The 19,943-nt window shown below is 44.5% G+C and overlaps 1 protein-coding gene across 1 annotated transcript in view; it reads left to right on the top strand.

Annotated features, from left to right (window-relative positions):
* Positions 1 to 19,116, top strand: part of KRI1 (KRI1 homolog) — an 87,535-nt gene extending 68,419 nt beyond the window's left edge. Inside the window, exons 13-19 of the mRNA XM_015820639.1 lie at positions 12,886 to 12,961; positions 13,730 to 13,830; positions 14,473 to 14,614; positions 15,468 to 15,598; positions 15,719 to 15,783; positions 16,687 to 16,782; positions 17,217 to 19,116. Of these exons, the coding sequence (XP_015676125.1) occupies positions 12,886 to 12,961; positions 13,730 to 13,830; positions 14,473 to 14,614; positions 15,468 to 15,598; positions 15,719 to 15,783; positions 16,687 to 16,782; positions 17,217 to 17,592 (987 nt within the window). The 3' untranslated portion in view covers positions 17,593 to 19,116. The remainder of the gene's footprint in view (positions 1 to 12,885; positions 12,962 to 13,729; positions 13,831 to 14,472; positions 14,615 to 15,467; positions 15,599 to 15,718; positions 15,784 to 16,686; positions 16,783 to 17,216) is intronic.
* The last annotated feature ends 827 nt before the right edge of the window (positions 19,117 to 19,943 follow it).

Below are 19,943 nucleotides of genomic sequence, written 5' to 3'. Positions count from 1 at the left end.
GGGGAGACCTTCATGACTTATTGCGCCACCTGCGTCTTCTTTGTATTTTTCAGTGTCTTCTTTGGCCTAGGCTGGCTTGGGCTCTCTGCATCGATACATGCTGGGGACTAGGCAGGTAGCAACCCAATGGCCCTCCTTTCTGCATTGGAAGCAGGCCCCTGCAGGGCGATGCTGGCCCTCTCTAGCAACTGACGGAGAGGTTCCTCCTTCCCTGCACATTGACAGGCACTTCTCTTGGCCTCAGCAGGGACAGCTTTCTTGCGCTGAATGCTGAATGCTGTCTGTACTCCAACAGATACCTGGCTACCTGGCTACCATGGTAGCCAGCTGATACCATGCATGGAGGTCATCTGGGATCCCCTGGGGCAAGCAGTTCTGATACGGTTCCTGTTTAATCCATCTCAGAAGTGATAGACCAGTAAGTGCTCCAACCACCCTCTTAGTCTTCCAGTCAGGCTGCAGAACTTCTGAATGTGCTCAGCTACTGATCAACTTCTCTGCTTTATGGAATGGATTCCGGATTCCACCCGGCTGGCCTGTGTGGGCTCTATGAACCTAGCCTAGAGCCCCTCCAGGAAGGCATCTACATCTCCCAGTTCTAGAACTCTCTCGTCATGAAGTGCCACCACCTACTCGGTGGCTTTCTCCAGGTTTGCGGTAATGGCGTTCATGATGTCCCCCCCCCCGTCAGGGAAATCTGCTCCATACCAATCCAGTTGGTAGTTCCATACCTGGTTCAGGAAGTTGGTGAATTTCTCTGGCCGACCATCAAACGTGGCTTTCCAAGGTGGGGGCTCACAGTTGTCCCAGAACAACACCTAACCTGTTGGCACCCCACCACCTGCGGGGTGGCATGAGCTTGGGTTCACTGCCAGAGGGATCACTAGGGGTCATCCAGCAGCCGCTGGGAGGGCCACTGCTTCCACGGCTTCTGCTGCCCCCTGCCGCACAAGCCCCAGTATCATCAGATAAGGCAGAGAGGGGGACAAGGTGATCAATGCTTGGCCGGCTGCTCAGGTTGGCAATTTCACGGGTGTCACTCTCTACATCTCCATCCCACCAAACTTCTCCCTTAGTTGCTCCATCGAAGGGGTGCAAGCCATGGTTGGGGGCTTCCACTCTATTGGCTCTTCCCACTCAGCAGCCCTCCTGGCCTTCCACTTGACTATTCGGGTTATCATAGTTCCCAGCGGGATCATGGGAAACTCTATCTCAGCAGCTTTTCTCATGCCCCTCGTCCATTGGGCTTTCTGGACCGGGTGGAGGTATCCTGCCATGACTCCTTTTCCTTATGCTGGCACCTGCTCTGACTTCTCGTCTCTCACCTTGGACGATATCACCACTGGCTGCATTCCGGAGTCCTCTGGGATTGTTGCCAGCACTTCATGGGAAGGGATCATCCCGGGCTTCCCTGCAGCCTTGGCTTTTTTCTCGGTTTCTGACATCACTATGTTACAGCTCTCTTGGAGATGTTTGAGTAGGCTGCATTCATAACGTGAAGGTTAAGGAGAATTGGTTTAATGTCAACAATCCCACTAGTGAACCCAACAAAAGGAATCCTCAAGGCAATTAAGTCCCAGCAGGCATAATTTTATTGGGTACAGCATCTCAGAACTGAAGAAGCAAAACCAACTCTGAGATTTCTCTCATAAAAAGTTTAGTTAAACATTAGATTCCCGCTTCTCCACCAACCAGGCGTTCACCTTGTCCAATAGCAATATTTCTTTTTGTTATGGGAACAGTTCACTTCTCCATTGAGAACCTGCGACAGTGACCTTGACTTGGTGCAGGCTCTCACAGTCTGTGAATGGCTTCTTGACATTCCTTTCTATTCCATTCCCTCCTCCCTTTTTTTGGCAAGATGATGAAGTTAATAGGCATTGTAGCAGTTCAATCTTGACAGCTCCTTCATCATTTTGGTATAGATCAAAATGTCATCTAAGTATACTAGGACTCCTTTATATAGATGTTCATGTAGCACCTCATTTATCAGTTGCATGAAGATGGCCGGGGCCCCATGCAGTTCAAATGGCATCACTCAGAACTGGTAACAGTCCAATGGGCAGATGAATGTCCCCTTCCATTCATCACCCTTCCTGATCCTTACCTGGCAATACGCCTCTCTTAAGTCCAATTTTGTAAACATCCTCCCCTTCATGAGGTGTCCCAACATGTCCTTCATCAAGGGGAAGTGGTATGCATTCATACCACAACCTAAGAGACCCATCTTTCTTTTCTTTGAAGAGTACTAGGGCTGCCATTCATGACTTTACCGGCTGAATAAAGCCACAGGCCAGGTTCTTGTCCACAAACTCTCAGAGTTTCTCCATTTCCCTGGGCATCATTGAATACAACTTTAGCTTTGGCAATTCAGCCCTGGGCACAGTTTCAATAGCACAGTCTGCCCCCCAAAATAGGTGACTGAAGCATCGTCCTACTGCTCTATGCAGATGACGCTGTGATCCTCTCCAGGACACCAGTAGCCTTAAAAGAGCCTAGTCCAGTGTTGTAATTACAATAAACTGGGCATAAATTACGAGAAAACAAAGATTATGTCTTTTGCAAAAAGGCCAAAACTCTACTCATGGTATCTTAATAGTCATAATATAGAGCAGGTAACCACCTTTAAGTACCTAGGAGTGATCATTCATGCCACTAGCTCAAGAAAAGCACATGGAGAATATGCGGCTGTCTCTGGCCAAAGATCAGCAAATGCCATCCTCAGTTTTTTCCACACAAAGGAAGGACACTGTGTTCCAGCTGCAATTAAGCTCTTTCTGGCCAAGGTGCTATCACAGCTTCTCTACGGTACCTTGCTCGGACCCTCAGGTTCGTGTTTCACACCATTGGAAAGAATTCAGTCCAAATTTATTAGAACAATTCTCCAGATGCCACACTATGTCTCAAATGCACTTCTTTGCCTCTAGACAGGGTTGATAAAATTTGAAACAAGAATCTGTATAGCTTCTTTAAATATCTGGCTAAAGCTTAATTTCTTTCTGCAAGGTCTTGCTTCATTAATCCTGCAAGACAAATTTTCCTCATCATGGATCAAGGCAATCGAGTCCAACCTTGCCAAACTAGGCTTCTCCCCAGCCTCAATACTCAAATTGGACTGCAACCAAGCAAAACAAATCTTGTGACAAAGGGTAGAAGACATTGAGAGGCAAGTGGACTTAGGGTTAGCTCCGCTGTTTCTGGCTCCAGACTATTAGATATGTTGTTACTCCCACCAGTTATCTTAGCCAGTTGGAGTCAGCAAACCACCGCAAAGCATTTTCGCTTGCATTGCTACCATACGCTTCCATCGGTCGTCCTGTACAGCAAGTATAAAAAGATACCATTGACTGAAAAACTCTGCTCCTGTGGCTCAAGAGAGGTGGAGATCATTGTACACATACAAGTTTATTGACAGTGTTTGCTTTCGCTTTCTCAATTGTAGGCTTGTGGCAGCTCTTTAACACTTACACTATTGCCTCTCGGCTGTTGTCTTTCCGCAGCATCCGTCATCCATTTCCATCCCAATTAATGGAGGAGTTCCACTTTCTTCACTACCCTAAACCTAAGACCCTGCATCAGTCATCTCAGGGGCTACGATGAATTGAATGGTTTCTAGATGAGTCCAAGTCTTTAACATTGGGCGTGGCATGAGACACTCAGCTGCTGAGTGGCCCTTCTTGTCACAGCAGAAACATCCAGTAGGGCTCGGATGTGGCTTTCCCATTTCGACAGAGGGCACACTCCCTCTTCCTCTGAGCTCCTCACCTCTCAGCTGGGCAGCAGCAGCAACTCTCCTGTCCTGTATTCTCATGAAACTCCATTACATCAATCTCCACCTCATTGGCCACGCAATACCATGCCCACAGAGTTCATAGCTCTACTCAGGACAGGCAGTATAAGTCCTTATTCAGTCCCTCTCTGAAGCGGGTGACAGTAGGTGCTTAAACCTGTCCCCTAGGTGACTGGCGAGTTGACGGAAGTCTTGGATATACTTCGTCACTGGTTGTTGCCCCTGCTTCAAGGCATAGATGCGGATTTATGCACGACAGGCTGCCACAGGGTCCCCAAAGTACTCTTGTGAGGCCGGCCTGAAAGTATCAAGGTCGATCAGCTCCGTAGCATCCTCGACATGCAATGACACCAGCCATTCCGAGGCGGCCTCCAGGTTGTCAATGATTGTACAGACCTAGGTAACATCGTCTGGATATATCACTCTGTAGTGCTCCATGTTGTGCCAAGCCTGAGCCAAGAAGTGGGCTAGGCGGTTCGGGTGCCTGTCGAAGCAAGCCATGAAGGTGGGTGGCTGGCGCTCCTCATGGACCAGGAAAATCCCTGGGGCAGAACCCCAGTTGGTGCTGGGACCACTGGCTGGAGAGGAGGAGTAGTAGCAAGAGTGACTGCTGGGGGTGGTGGTCCCCAATGCTTGGGTGACGTCCTTCTGCTTTAACACTACATGAATTTCCATCCCTCTGAATTTCTCTTAGCTGCACCATAGTCAGGCTTCAGATGCTGACCAGACGTTTCCAATTGTCCCATTCAGCTGCTCGCCTTCTGTCAGTTCCTCATACCTCGTTAACCTCTGGGGGGGGGAAGGAACTCCTCGGCTTCTATTGACTTCCCCACCCCAGCTGACCACCAGGTCTTCGGCCTCTGGGATTGGGGCATCTCCTGTCCGTTCTTTAGGAGCTGTGAGTTGCTGCTCTGGCTTTTCGGCTTTCGGCCATGCCCTAGCACAGTGATGGCAAACCTTTTAGAGACCAAGTGCCCAAACTGCAACCCAAAACCCACTTATGCATCGTCGGGTGCCGGGTGGGTGTGGCCCATTGGCTGGGTGTGGCCAATTGGGTAGGTGTGGCCCATTGGGTGGGCTTGGCTGCAGTGGTAACGGCAGACTGGGTGGGACTAAAAAGTTCAATCAATCGATTCCAATGTTGCAAGATCTTTTTTTCCCCACGAGAAGTTGAAATTGACTGATTGATTGAACCTTTTTTTTTTTTGCACATAGCGGTGGAGGCCTAAAGCGAAAAGGTTTTATAAAACCCAGCTGAAGGCCTAGGACTGGGGCGACGGCGCGTGTGCCCACAGAGAGGGCTCTGAGTGCCACCTCTGGCACCCATGCCATAGGTTCGCCACCACTGCCCTAGCAGGTTGGGCACCTGCTCCACCCTGAGATGATGCCAGTGCTTCTTGAGCCAGACTTTCTCCTGGCTTCTTTTCTAGTTCTTTCTCTATAGACATCATCATTGCTCCACTTTACCTCTTAAGAAGGCAGAACTCTTGGAATATCTCTTCCAACAGGCATATTTATTAAGAGAAGATGGTTGCAGGCGTTCTAGACAGAATCTGGGGCCAACCCCTACCATTCAAGGTTTTAAGTGTTCCCAAGCAGCCCCCACCCCACCGTCCTTCCAGCAACAATCCCAGGCGTTACATTTCCACCCCCTTTTCCTCTCGACGGGCAGAAGGGAGACTTCAGAGAGTAGTAGATGAAAGCTGATGGGCCATATTGTTATGGTCAGTCCTCTTGGTGAGATCCACATTCAGTCCCTTTGAAGGAAGTGAGAGCCATAAAACCCCTTTGCTCATCCCCCTTCCCCTTCGTAGTATGACAGAATCCAGAGAGGGCAGAAATGGGGTTTTCCATAGTCGATAACTAGAAATGAAATATAATTGGATTCTGACATCCTGCCCCCTTAAAAATAAGAGAGATCCACTTGAAAAGAAAACAAAACAGGTATAAAAGTTAGTCTGGCTTGTTAGGATACTCTGTATGAAACTTCTTTAATAGCTTCGGGGCTCTGACATGACGTTTATGGACCCACTCGTTTTGTGAGGCGGGGAGGTGTTTCCATGCTACTAGTATTGGGTTGTCCCATGATATCTCCTAGAATCTAGGATTTCCTTTATCTTGAAGTGTTGTTCGCCTTCCACCATGATTGGAGGTGGTGGTGGTGGGGATTTTTGGCCGTAAAGGTGACTGATGCTCTCTTTTCAGCAAACTGCAATGAAAAATTGGTTGTATTTGCCTGAGATTTTTGGGTAATTCTAATTCTACTGTTACTGGGTTTATGATTCTTTTAATTGGAAAAGGCCCTATATATTTTGGTCCAAGTTTTTTACAGGATTGTAGGGATTTTAGATATTTTGTAGATAACTACACCATTTCTCCTATAATGAATGGTGTAGGCTCAACCCTTTTTTTATTGGCTTGTGCTTTGTATGCCTGCCTAGCTTCATCTAGTGCTTTTCTAACTATTGGCCAGGTGTTTTGTAATTGTTCCATCCATTCTTTCAATGATGGGATCGCCAGTTCGTTTGGGGTTAGTTCTGGCATGGGGTTGAAACTTTGACCGGTAGCTATTTGAAAAGGAGTGTAACCTGTGCTGGAGTGGACTGCATTATTGTAGGCAACTTCTGCAAAAGGGAGTAGGTCCATCCAATTCGTTTGCTGGAAATTAATAAAGCATCTTAAATATTGCTCAAGTACTGAGTTTGAATGTTCCGCTTGTCCATTCGACTGCAGGTGATGGCTAGATATCAGTCCCTAAGTGGTCCCTAAGAGGGATAAAAATTCCTTCCAAAATGCAGACGTAAATTGCACTCCCCTATCAGATATGATGCATTGGGGTGCCCCATGCAATCTGTAAATATGCTGGATGAAACGTTTCGCTAAGGCTTTTTGCGGTGGGAATCTTTTGGCAAGGGATAAAGTGCACCTGTTTGGAAAACAAGTCCGTGACCATCCAGACAACAGTATTCCCATTGCTTTCTGGTAATTCCACTATAAAACCCATGGCTATTTCCCTCCAGGGGGCTGAGGGATTTGCCACTGTTTGTAACAGTCCGGGCGATTTCCTTTGCAATCTCTTTGCAGTTGCACACTTTGGGCAGCTCGCCACTTAACTTTCTATGTCTTTTTTCATGGATGGCCACCAAAATTGCCGTTTAATTAAGTGTAATGTTTTTACAAATTCAAAATGCCCTGCTGATTTTGTGTCGTGGCAAAGCTGCAGGAATGTGACTCTTTGGGTTGTTGGTATATATAACTTTTCCCCCACCCAAGGCACCCTGTCTTTTATTGTGCACACGTGTTTATTTTTCTGGAACCATACATCTGTTTCCAAACTTTTCCGGAATTCAATTCCAGTTTGGCTGCCCAGCTGTGGTTTTAATTTAGCTTGGGCTCTGGTGGTTACTGGTGCTGCCAGTTGTGATTCTACCATCATCGGTTTAGAGTCGTTGGCTCGCGTACTGTTATATTGGGGCATGCGAGATAGTGCATCTGCCAGGAAGTTCTTTCCTCTCGGCAAATGCTTGAGTGTAAAGTGGAATTGGTGAAAATGCTGGGACCAGCGGGCTTGCTTGGGGTTGAGCTTCCTGGGTGTTTTCAAATCTTCCAGATTTTTGTGGTCTGTCCACACCTGGAAAGGGATTTTGTTGCCTTCAAGGAACTGGCGCCACGTGAGTAATGACCAATGTATCCCGTATGCTTCTTTCTCCCACACAGGCCAGCGCTGTTCCGTTTTAGTGAGTTTCTTGGATGTATACGCACAGAGTTGCAATACCCCTTCATCGTTTTCTTGTAATAGTACAGCCCCCACTGCCACATCACTTGCATCCGCCTGTATTACGAAGGGCTTATCCATGTCTGGGTGCCTCAGTACTGGTTCAGCAGAAAAGTCTCTTTAATCTCTCAAATGCCGCTTGGCACTCCATTGTTCATGTTAGTGGCTGGCTAGGTTTTACTGAGGATGCTCCCTCCGTTTTTAGTAAGTTCGTGAGGGGCAGAGCTATCTGGGCAAATGAGGGGATGAATTGGCGGTAAAAGTTTGCGAAGCCCAGGAAACTTTGCAGTTGCTTTCTTGTGCGGGGTGGTGCCCATTCCAATACTGCTCTGACCTTCTCTGGGTCCATTTCAATGCCCTGTGGGGATATGCAATAACCTAGGTAGTCTATCCTTTCCTGGTAGAATTCGCATTTTGAGAGTTTGGCATATAGATGGGCGGCTCGCAGTTTCTTTAAAACCGCTGTGACTAGGTTGACATGTTCCTCTTTTGATTCGGTGAAGATAAGAATGCCATCTAAGTAAACCAGGACCCCCTTAAATAGGTGCTCCCTTAGAACGTCATTGATTAATTGCATAAATACTGCGGGGGCCCCTTGTAATCCAAATGGCAAGACTTTGAATTGGTAGCACCCCATGGGACAGTTAAATGCGGTCTTCCATTCATCCCCTTCCTTAATTCTCACACAATAGTAAGCTTCCCTTCGGTCTAGTTTAGTAAAAAAAAAAAAAATCCCTTTCGAGAGGTGTGACAACATGTCCTTCATGAGGGGCAGGGGGTATAGGTTGTTTTCACTGATTGTATTCAGGAGCCTATAATCCACGCATAAGCGTAAAAAGCCGTTCTTTTTCTCTCTAAAGAGGACCGGGGCGGCCACTTTAGGCTTGGCTGGCTCAGTGAACCCCCTTTCTAGGTTTTTCTTTATGAATCTTTCCATTTCCTCCTTCTCCTTTGGGCTCATGGAGTATAGCCTGGGCTTCAGGAGTTTTGACCCAGGCTTGAATTCAATGGCACAGTCTGTGGGTTGACCCAGGCTTGAATTCAATGGCACAGTCTCCTCACTGAAAACTTCAGCAAGATCTCTGTATTCTTCTGGTATTTCTGGTAGTCCCTTTTCCTCTCCCATGGATGCTTTTTCCGTTCTTAATTTTGGTAGCTCCCCTTGGGATTTTAAGTCCATAGGGTCCCCTTTCGGGAAATTGATTTCTGCCATCCTCCAATTCACCCAGGGGTTCCATTTCTTTAACCATTCCATCCCTAGGATCATTGGGCATTCCATGCCTGGGGTCACTACAAATGTTATGTCTTCCTCATGTTTGCCCAGGGAGAGGTGTATTGGTAAAGTGGCTAGGGTAGCTGGCACCCCCCCTCTGCTATGGACCCATCTAACTGGTCAAATGTGATTGGTTGTTCCAGTCTCCTCGACGGAATGCCCAGATTCCCCACTAGCGTCGGGCTAATGAGTTAGCGGGTGCAGCCAGAGTCTATTAAGGCTTTCACCTTCACGGCTTCGGGCATGGGGGGAATTAATATAGTCAATGTCTTGAGGATGGGTGCGATGGGTCCACTTACCAGGGGTTCGCACTCCGAGCTGTCGTCTGAGGCATCCACCGGCCATGCGGTGTAGGCTGGAGTTCCTTCCCCACGATGGACAGAGGTAGGGAGTTCCACAGCCTCCATCACTCTCATGGCAGGTTCTTTTGGCTTAGCTGGAGACTTCCCGGATCTGCTGGCCAGTGATCTGTCTGGGTTGTGCTGGGGGGCTTTTGAGCAGCATTCTACAGCCTGATGCCCCTCTCTCCCACACTTGAAACACCCCATTTGCTTCTTGGCTGTAGCCGATGGTTTCACTGGTTCACGTGTCAACTCAGGCAGTGAGCGGCTCCATTGTTTTCCTCGGCGGTGCCTCTTCAGTAGGTCGATCTCTGCTTCCTCTGCCAGGACGTACCATTCATCAAGTTGGTGTGGGTCCCCTCGGGGCAGGCAAGCGTCATATAGGTTGTAGTTTAGTCCGTCTTTGAAGTGGCTAAGGAGGATGTCTTCTGGCCAGTTCAGTTTGCTGGCAATGGCCCGGAATTCTTGCGTATATTCGGCTACCGGGCGTTTGCCTTGCCTCATCGTTTTTATCCTTTCACGGGCTTTGCGATCAGCCAAGGGGTCCTCAAATTGCCTTCTCAGAGAGGACATGAAACGGTTGAAGTCGTTGAGTTCTGGGGCATTGGAGTCGTGCAAGTTCACCACCCAATCTGCGGCCGGCCCGTCCAGCGCAGATTGCATGATCCGGATACGGGCTTTGTCGCTGGGGATGTGCCGCCCGTATTCCTCCATGTAGCTGAGGACTTGGGTTAGGAAAAACCCCAAGCGTGTCGGCTCCCCCTTGAATCTCACATCCAGCGGCGGGAGTCTTTGAATGGATCGGTGCCTTTGTTGTTGTTGGTGGTGTCTTCCATCCAGATTGCCATCTGCGGGTCGGCGGGGAGTGGGATCCCCGGGTCTGCAGGTTCCACTTCCCCCTCGGTGTCTCTCCAGTTGCAGCTCCGGGAGCTGGTGTGGCCGTAGGGCTCAGAATTCTCCTCTCCTAGGGAGCTGAGGGTTCTCTTCATCAGCTTTCTCTAGGATCCAGCCCGAGTACGGTGCCCAGCTCCCTTCCTCTTCACTTGCTTGCAGGGATTTCCCCATCTCCTGCTTCCATTCTGGTTGGTTGGCCCCCCGTCTCAGGGTCACCTTTCTTGATTTCCTTTCCTACTCGCCTTTCTTTGCAACGCCCATTGACCACCGAGGTTTGTGGTTATGTGTCTCCACCACCTCTTCTCCTGAGGAATCTGACCTCTCAGATCCCGACATCTGGCAGGGCTTCAGTCGGGGCAGCGGCTCCCTTTCCGGGGAGTTTTCTCCCTTCCCTGCTCCGTCGTCTGACATGGTAATTTTTGCAAAGCCCCCCTCCCCCCCGGCAAGGTTCTCCCTTCCAGGTGGACTAATTTTGCAGATCCTGTCTAATGTAAGGACCCACCCCACTTTACATCTTAAGAAGACAGCACTCTTGAAATATCTCTTCCAACAGGCATCTTTATTAAGAGAAGATGGTTGCAGGCGTTCTAGACAGGATCTGGGGCCAACCCCTACCATTCAAGGTTTTAAGTGTTCCCAAGCAGCCCCCACTCCACCGTCCTTCAATCGACAATCCCAGGCGTTACATTTCCACCCCTTTTTCCTCTCGACGGGCAGAAGGGAGACTTCAGAGAGTAGTAGATGAAAGCTGATGGGCCATATTGTTATGGTCAGTCCTCTTGGTGAGATCCACATTCAGTCCCTTTGAAATTTTAATGAAGGGAGAGCCATAAAACCCCTTTGCTCATCCCCCTTCCCCTTCGTAGTATGACAGAATCCAGAGAGGGCAGAAATGGGGTTTTCCATAGTCGATAACTAGAAATGAAATATAATTGGATTCTGACAGTATTACTGTGAGAATTGTCTTAATGTCAACCGTCCCACTCAGTGCATGCAGCAAATAAAGACTCCTAGGCCATTTTTTGTTTCCAATAATATAATTTACTGAGCAGAAATGGATACGAAAGTAGGGAAACAAATTCTAATGGTAACATAGTTAAACGTTCCCCTTTTCCCTGGCCATCCCATTGTCACTTTATTCCATCCAATCAATTATGTTCAATTTATTTGGGAAACAGACTCTGATGAACTTTCCCAGCCAGTGACCTTGGAACGCTGGTATGTCTCATCTCGAAGTCAGTGCTCTTGCATTCTATTACCCCCTCCCTTTCATTCCAACCCACTCCTTCCCCGTTGCTTCTTGTCTGGCTGTAAGCAGGGTTTGCGAATCAAGCCATGGCAGGATATGCCTTGATTATTATTATCATCAGTCATTATTATTATCAAATTTATTTGCCACCCATCTCGTAGTTCCAAGCAACTCTGAGTGGATATTGTGAAGTTATTCTTTGGGAACAAAACCAGTCACTTTTAGGAAAATGGTCCCTTTTAGAGCTAGGAACATGATTAAAAGCCATGGTGGTGCAATAATAATAATAATAATAATAATAATAATAATAATAATGATGATGATGATGATGATGATGATGATGATGATGATGATGATGATGATGATGATACAGTTTGGATAGAAGTTGGTGAGATTTATAGGTGCAATTATTTGTTTCTGTAGGGATGGGCCCCTCTAATTAGTTACAAAAGCATTAACTATGTAAATAGTATTTTTGCTTGGTTGATATGCAGGTTCTGAGGTTTTGCTTGATAAAAAATACAGGAAACTAGAAGTTGCCTTCAAGAGTTACGTGTTTATTCAGCTGAACAAAGACGGGCTTCTCTAAAAAGAGAAAAAGCCCTAAATGTCGAAAAAGCCTTATTTTTATACCTACTTTGGTTACATAAGCAATTCACCCAGCAAAGCTGACACACATAACATAAAGACTTTGCCCTTTAAGGCTGGCACACTGTAGATAAGAAGGAAGAAAGCAGAAGTAGCTAATATGTTCCCTTTTGGGTGGTTTGGGTATTTCCCCAAGACACCATATGTTCCCGGGTGGGTTAGAATGTTGGGTATTTCCTTTGCTGTCCTTTCATGACCTTGTATTCATGGTTCTGCAAATGGCCAGAGAGAGCGGGGTCATCTGGACGTATTCACAATTGCTACTGTCCCCTAAGTCCGGGTCAACATGGTAATAAGAGTAAAGGTAAATAAGTAAAGCTAAAAGTAAATAAGTAAAAGGTAAAGATAAATAAGAATAAAGGTATAGAGTAAATAAGGTAAAGGAAAATAAATGCAGTTTATTATTGCCAATTTAATATATTAGCATGTTTATATTTTGATAAAAAATTGTGGATCCCCAATTATATTAAAAGCTCTAATTGCTGTCATGCTGATTGCATATGAGCTTCTGCTGCAAAGATAAGCAATTGCAGCATCCAATCAGTTACAGATCATGTCTGTCTCGAGGGAGGGGTTTCTTGCCTTAGCCATATGAGGCAACCCTTCAACACAATTAGGAGCCCTTAGGCCAAGAGTGTCAAACTCACGTCGCATGACGTGTTGCGACATATTGCGACTTTTTCTCCATTGCTGGCAACGGGGTGCGTGCGGTTTCAGCGTGACGCAGCCAGCCCGCAGGCCGACAGTTTGACACTCTTTCCTTAGGCTCTGTGCACAGTTCATGAGTTATAAGCATTGCAGAGAGCAGGCACTGCAAAACAGTTTCAATCAGCTATACTTTTTTGTTTAAAAAACTCAAATGGGGAAGAAAAATGTGGCTTTAAGAATGCTAAATGTTACCTTTTCATTATCTAGAATTATTTTGGGGATGAATACTATGGAGTTGGTGAGGAAGAGAAACCACAATTTGAAACTGAAGAAGGAAGTGACGGTATGTTGGGACATCTTGGAGCGAGGAAAAGTTGCTATTCATATGAAAAAACAGTATTTTGGGAATTGTTTATCAATCAACAAGAGAACCAATCAACTGCTCAGAATTTAAATATAAATATAAATATAGCTCCAAACAAACAACCAATCACATAACCATCTGACCACACTGGCACACAAGACATTTATAAGCTGAGGAATTCTGGGAGTTGAAGTCCACAAGTCATAAAAGAAGAAGAAGAAGATCACTTTGACAGAAAGTTGCTTGGAGAATTGGGGATATCATTAACCATATATATAAGTAAAAAACCCCAATGACTTAGGACAGGGGTGTCAAACTCGCCGCATCCCCCTTGCCGGAGCTGGGGTGGGCGTGGCTTCCACATGATGCATCCAGCCTGTGGGCCAGTAGTCTGATACCCCTGACTTAGGACATAGAAGAATAGGAGCCATTTGGAGCATGAATTTTTTAGGACTAATTGGTGCACATTGCTATTTATTATGCAGGACATCCCTAGAATAGATTTAGAACACTGAAAAGTTTAAACGAAAGAATGGAATTACGCTAAATGACATTTAAGATGTAGTGTTTTTTTATCCAGATTCTACATCAGTCTGTGAGTATGCATTGAATACAGGAAGAGTGAACTCTATAGTGTGTCAAGTGTGTCCTCATTGGCTAAATGAAGTTGAAGAACCAGTAAGAGCTACAGAATCATTGCTTAAAAACACTTTCTTTCTCTTCCCCCTTCCTATACCCCAAATTCAGGTGAATGGAATTGGGACAACTGGACTGGAAGGGATGGTGGAATGTGGCAGCAGCAGCAGGAGGAAGATCACCAACCACACTGTGAGGACCTTGACTTTGTGGTATGTTGACTTCTTAATTGTAGCTGTGTATGGCACAAGAAAGGGAAACTGTTGTCTTCTGGCCCTTTTGCGCTACAGCCAGAGCTGCCTAGTGCCAGCAGGTAATGCCCCAGATTTGGAAGACCAACATTAAACCCAAGGACAGCCATAGTCTACAGCCAGTATAATCCATGTATACTTCAAAGGATTAAAGATACTCAACGAAAACAGAGATGTATAGGAATCAGGGGTGATTGAACCTGTGGGTTTGGCTTGATTTTTTTTCTTAGTCTTTCACTGAGTCTATAGACTTTCCTGCTGAAGTCTTTTTGTGCAGTATTTGTTCCTCTGTGAGGGCTGCAAACCTCAGGATTCAAAAGAAAAAGCATTGTTTCTTAAATGCAAAGTATAGCAGTCTAGGTTCTCTATGGTAAAAAGTCAAGGGGCTCAATTTGATGTCTAGGTAAATGCTGGCGATGGGTAGATGGGTGGGAGTTACAAAATGTGGATAGCAGTTTTTTTGTTTGTCTGAGAAGGGAGTTATTTTGCCTTTCTTATGTGAATCCTGGGGTAAGGGGGCTCTGCTTCCAACTTTGGGTTTATGGCTTTGAGACTGGCTCTGTGTTTCTCATCCTTGCTGTCCTCTACACACCACCTCTTCAGATGGATGCAGATTATGACTTCTCCCAGCAACCAACCCATTTCAAAAAGAAAAAGAAATTGAAGATTCCTCTTCTAGAGAAGAAGAAATGCAAGTCACCATTTGCAGAGACCATCTCTCAGGAAAAAAAGCCATTTGATCCTGGTAAGAATTTGGAGAGAAAACTTTCTCTGAATGAGTCATTGGCAAGGCTTGTGAGGATTGATTTAAAATTATACTGCTTTTTTAAATAAGACCCAGTCCTTTTTTTTTTTTTGCCTCCAAAAGAGGCACCAGGTCTTATTTTCAGGGAGGGGTGTCTTTTCCACTCCTCTTGCAGCGGTAGCATTGACAGCCCCGCCCAGCTGGTCCACTTCTTCTGTGGCTAAAGGAGCAGCTTCATTCTGCAACTGAGAATTGAGTTCTGGCCTGCATTTCGCAGCCAGAGACCTTCCGGAACGGCCTCTGACTGCGAAATGCAGGCCGGAGCTCCATTCTCAGCTGCAGAATGAATTTGATCCTTTGGCCACAGAAGTGGGTTGGTAAGGCAAGTGTCAATCCTTTGGAGGCCTGGCTGCAATGGTAAGCTCCCACCCCAGCCCTAGCTTGATTTTTAGGCATGTGCCTCACTCCAAAACTAGGGCTTATTTTGGGGGTAGGGCTTATATTAGGCCCACCTCAAAAATTAAGCTAGGGTTTATTTTTCGGGGTAGGTCTTACTTTCGGGGAAACACGGTAGCTAGGTATCTATCAGAGCATACTGTCTTTATTACAACCAAGCAAGATGCCATAGAAATATAAAGGTATTTGAGTTCCCTAGAAATATTCACTAAGCTGCTAATACAAAAAGCAAAGGTGTGTGGGGAGGGAAGTAGAATCATCCAGATATTAGAATTATGGAAGTTTTGGGATACGTATTATAGATAGTCCAAAGAAGATGTAACTAGAGAAAGAAGGATGGGCAGAATCTGAAAGAGTAACATATCTTGACTTCCATTAATTCTCTTGAATTCTGCAGAAACAAAGACATTTGAACAATATTTGGATGAGTTCTACCACTTGGAATATGAGGACCTGATAGGTGACCTTCCTTGTCGTTTTAAGTACCACACAGTTGTTCCCTGCAACTATGGACTGTCAACTGAAGAGGTAAACGTTTTGTATACTAGAACATAGGACAGCTTTCTTCATAGTGTAGGAAAAGGTTCAGAGTGAATACATTTTGCACTAAAAGAAACATAAAAAAACCAATGGTCTTTCTCTTTTAAGATTTTGACTGCTGATGATAAAGAGCTGAACCGCTGGTGTTCTCTACGGAAGACCTGCATGTACAGGTGAGGGGTAGCAACATAAAGCAGAAAGGAGCTATTTATAAATGGCTGGAATCCAGAACATGACATGGAGATCGAGACTTGGGCTCTAACATTTCTTGGCTCCCCCTCCTCCGCCCAAAAGGACTAGGACAGAACAAAATAACAGACTTGGAAGGGACCTTGGAGGTCATCTAGTCCATCCCCCTGCTCAAGCAGGAGACCTTATACCATTTCAGACAAGTGACTATCCACTCTTCTTAAAAGCCTCCAGTGACACTACAACTTCTGAAGGCAAGCTGTTCCACTGATTAATTAATTCTCCTTAGTTAATTACTTAATATTACTTTTTTACTTTTTTATTTTTTACTATTATATTGTATATTACATTATATATTATATTAATATTATATTACTATTTTATAGTATTACTATTGCTTCTTAGTTAACTACTAGTTTGTGTAGTTAATTAACTACATAGGCTAGTAGTTAATGGGCAAAGAAGCCTAGTAATCAGCAAGTATTGGGTGGGGCAAAGAAGTAAAGTCATAGAACAAGACATGGTAGGACTAAAATTGGACAAAGAAATATTTTTAGAACTCTATCTTGTCTTGAATTCCTAATAATGTCCCTTTATTATCTAATAACATGAAATATAGTAAGGCATGGGTGTTTAATGGTTTTTTTAAAAAATGAAATCTTGTAATAATAAGATCTAAGTGTGAAAATATGCATTCCTGTATTTTCCTTCCATAAGATAAGGGCAAATTATAAGTCAGTTATCCATTTCTTTGGGTTTCTGCCTTTTAAAAACTAGATTTCAGAAAGTCCCTTATTCCATGCCATTTTCCTCTCCCATCCTACACCAGATACTAAATGGTGCTGGGATGATTCAGAAGAAAAGGGATTTGCATGTTTTCTGAACAGATCAGAAAAAGAAGAGTTGCAGGAGAAGGCGATCTATGCGAAGAAAAGCCAAGATGCTTGGAAGAAGAAACAGATTCTCAAATCCCTTCGAATAGGGTATGTCCTCTGAGGCCTAGGCTGTAGCTGATCCAGCCTGAAAAGTAGTTCTTTTCCTGTATAATTAACTAGAATAATTCCAAAAGTTCAGGTTTAGAAAGTAATATTGAAGAAAATGAAAGCAATTAGATTTACCCAGGGAGGGATTTTCCTTTCTATCCTTTTTCCAACTATCATGGGAGCCTTTCTCTTCATTACTCACTTTGTATAGTTGCTATCTGCTTTTACTTAATGTAGCTGAAAATTTTGACCCTGAGAAGAAACAAACTTTGTTTTCTCTCCTTTCTTTAGAACTTTAGCTTTGAGGGTGAGCTGAGGATCTTTGATGTTGAGCCAAGGGTCTTTGATGCTTTACTTGTACTGCTGTCTTGAGACTAGATTTTTTTTATTCTATATGCTCTGAATCTGATTTGGCCACATGATTTTTTTTGCAGAATGGAAAAAGATGGAAAGCAGCCTCAGCCCAAGAAGAGAAAAAAGAGCAGGGAAACCAAGTGTTTTGGGCACTCTTCAGAAGAAACACAGCTGGTTAGTGCTGGTTGTGAGGAGGAAGGACTTTTGTTTTGCAAGACCACAACAGATTCTGTTACAGGAAAAGAATTTGATGCTTCTGTTTCAAATGGCTCTTGTTCTGTGCCCCCCCAAGTTCAGAGATCAAAAAAGAGAGGCAGAAAGGGGTTGGTATTGGGCACCAAGATACGAATGAAAGGCTCAGAGTTCAGTTACCAGAGGCTCCAAGCCTATGGTCTCAATCCCAAGAGCTTGTGCTATCGCCAGCTGCTTCGTGAGAAGAGGCGGAAGAAGCAATAGGGACAGCCAGGTTTGGCCCATCAAGGGACCAAGCAGCATCATCTACTTTGATTTCAGAGTTTAGCCTCCTTTTCTTGGCATGGAGTCTACAGCTGGTTAATAGTGGCTTCTAGGTGGGCTTTGATTTTTGGGAAATATGGATCAAATTGATTATCTTTTAATGCATTTGCTGCCTTATATTTTGTATTAACTTTGACTCAAGAATCCATTGCAGTAGCTAATCCTATATTACTTCTTTTGATCACTTCCACTTGCATATTAGAGGGCCATTGCTTGCAAAGTACCTTATTCATAACGGTGATTTAATATTAAAAAAAAAACACTCTGGGAGATTGTGAAATGAAAATTGACCTCCATTTTTATTGCCCTAAATACCTTTGGGCTGTATGAGATAATATTTAAAGACTAAAGCTGGTAGCTAGCTGTCAGAATCATCACAGTGTACTTTAATATTTTGATTACATTGAATCATGTTAGAAGAGCCATTTAGGTTTCAGGTTAAAACCTTTTGCTCAGTGCAGGAACCCATAAGAAATATCTCAAGACAGACAGCTGTCTAGCTTTCTTTTGAAAATATCCAGTACAAAAGGGAATCTGGATAACTGGTTCCATTGTTCCAAATTTTATTGAAAACAAACTGCAGAGTAAATGAAGTGTCTTGTCTGAGTGACACAAGGATGCTCCAAACCCAAATAGGGTCATGTCAGCACACGTTCCAGCATTTAGAGGTTTTGCTTCTCTAGCAGACTATTAAGTATATTTTGAGTATAGCGAGAACTGGCAAAACTGCTTGACTGCTACATCAGGAATGTAGCACATATGATGAATAACAACAAAATAGTCTGGTTTATGGTAGACAATAGGACCAATTACTTTCTAAGCCTGAATCATTCTTGATTTACATCACTGAGTTCATGGAAGAAACAGGGAAAGGACAAGGACATAGGTCTCCCAAGAAACTGAATTAAGCAAGTGTATCTTCCAGAATGCAATGGAAAGGAAGAATTACTGCTATAAAGAACTGTCTTCTGCCAAGACCATGGTAGCATGCCATAGAAATGCTTTCAGGCTTATAGTAGAAAATATTATAGTGAGAAGTGTGGAAAGAAGCAGAAGTATAGGTCGTCCTTGACTTACGACTGGTTGCTTAATGACTGTTCAAAGTTTCGATCAAAACGCACTCCACTTACAAGCCTGTTCCAAAGTTCTGATGGCCACCCCCTCCCCTGTGGTCACATTACATTTTGAGTGCATTTGATCAGTTACATGATCACAATTTATGTTTTTGCCAAAAATTGGCATTTATTTCTGGTTTTCAGCAAAAATATTCCATAATGAACTATGGATTCACTTAACAATAGTGGTCACTTTATGACTGCTGCAAAAAGTCATAAAATTGAGTCAATCACATGGACAGACTCTATTATGGTTTTGAGGACTAGTCAGTAGTAAAACTGCATTCATCCACCAGTAGTAACTGATTCCTAGTGCCCTGGTGGATAAATATACTATTGTAGGCAAACTCTGCCCACAGCCTGGAGTGTGATCCTGACAGGGCTCAAGGCTACTCATCCTTCCATCCTTCCGAGGTTGGTAAAATGAGGACCCAGATTGTTGGGGGCAATATGCTGACATTGTAAACCATCCAGAAAGTGCTGTAAAGCACTATGGGCAGTATATAAGCCTAAGTACTATTGCTATTGCTATTCCAAACCATGTCAAAAATGTGGCATGGGATTCCATTGGGGATAGATGCGATCATTGCCTTCTGACAAAGGGGCTTGCGTAGATCAAAGTAGCTATGAGCTAAGCCATGCTGGGCCACTCAAGATGGGCAGGTCATAGTGAAGAGTTCTGACAAAACATGGTCCACTGGAGAAGGAAATGGCAGCCCACTCTAGTATCCTTGCCATGTATGGTATCAAAAGGCTAAAAGATATGCCAGAAGATGAGTCCCTCAGGTCTGAAGGTGTCCAATGTGCTACTGGGGAAGAATGGAAGACAATTACAAATTACAATTCACCCAGAGAGAGTAGGCCAAAGCCAAAAAGATGCTCAGCTGTGAATGTGTCTGGTGGTGAAAGTAAAGTCCAATGTTATAAAAAACAATATTGCATAGGAACCTGGAATGTAAGATCTATTTATTTATTTATTTATTTATTTAATTGAATTTTTACCCCGCCCTTCTCCTTACGGACTCAGGGCGGCTGACAGCCTGATAAAAAACAAATACAAAAATACCCCAATACTATCGTTAAAAAACATAATTAAAATGAAATATTAGATTTGGCCTTTGATTAATTTAAAATTGTTTTTTAAAAACCCCGCTAAAAATTTCCCCTTAGGCCAGT

The sequence above is a fragment of the Protobothrops mucrosquamatus genome, unplaced genomic scaffold (genome assembly GCF_001527695.2).
Source record: "Protobothrops mucrosquamatus isolate PMUCROS unplaced genomic scaffold, P.Mucros_1.0 scaffold1154, whole genome shotgun sequence".
In the NCBI taxonomy this organism is placed as follows: domain Eukaryota; kingdom Metazoa; phylum Chordata; class Lepidosauria; order Squamata; family Viperidae; genus Protobothrops; species Protobothrops mucrosquamatus.
This window is presented reverse-complemented; position numbering and strand designations above follow the sequence as displayed.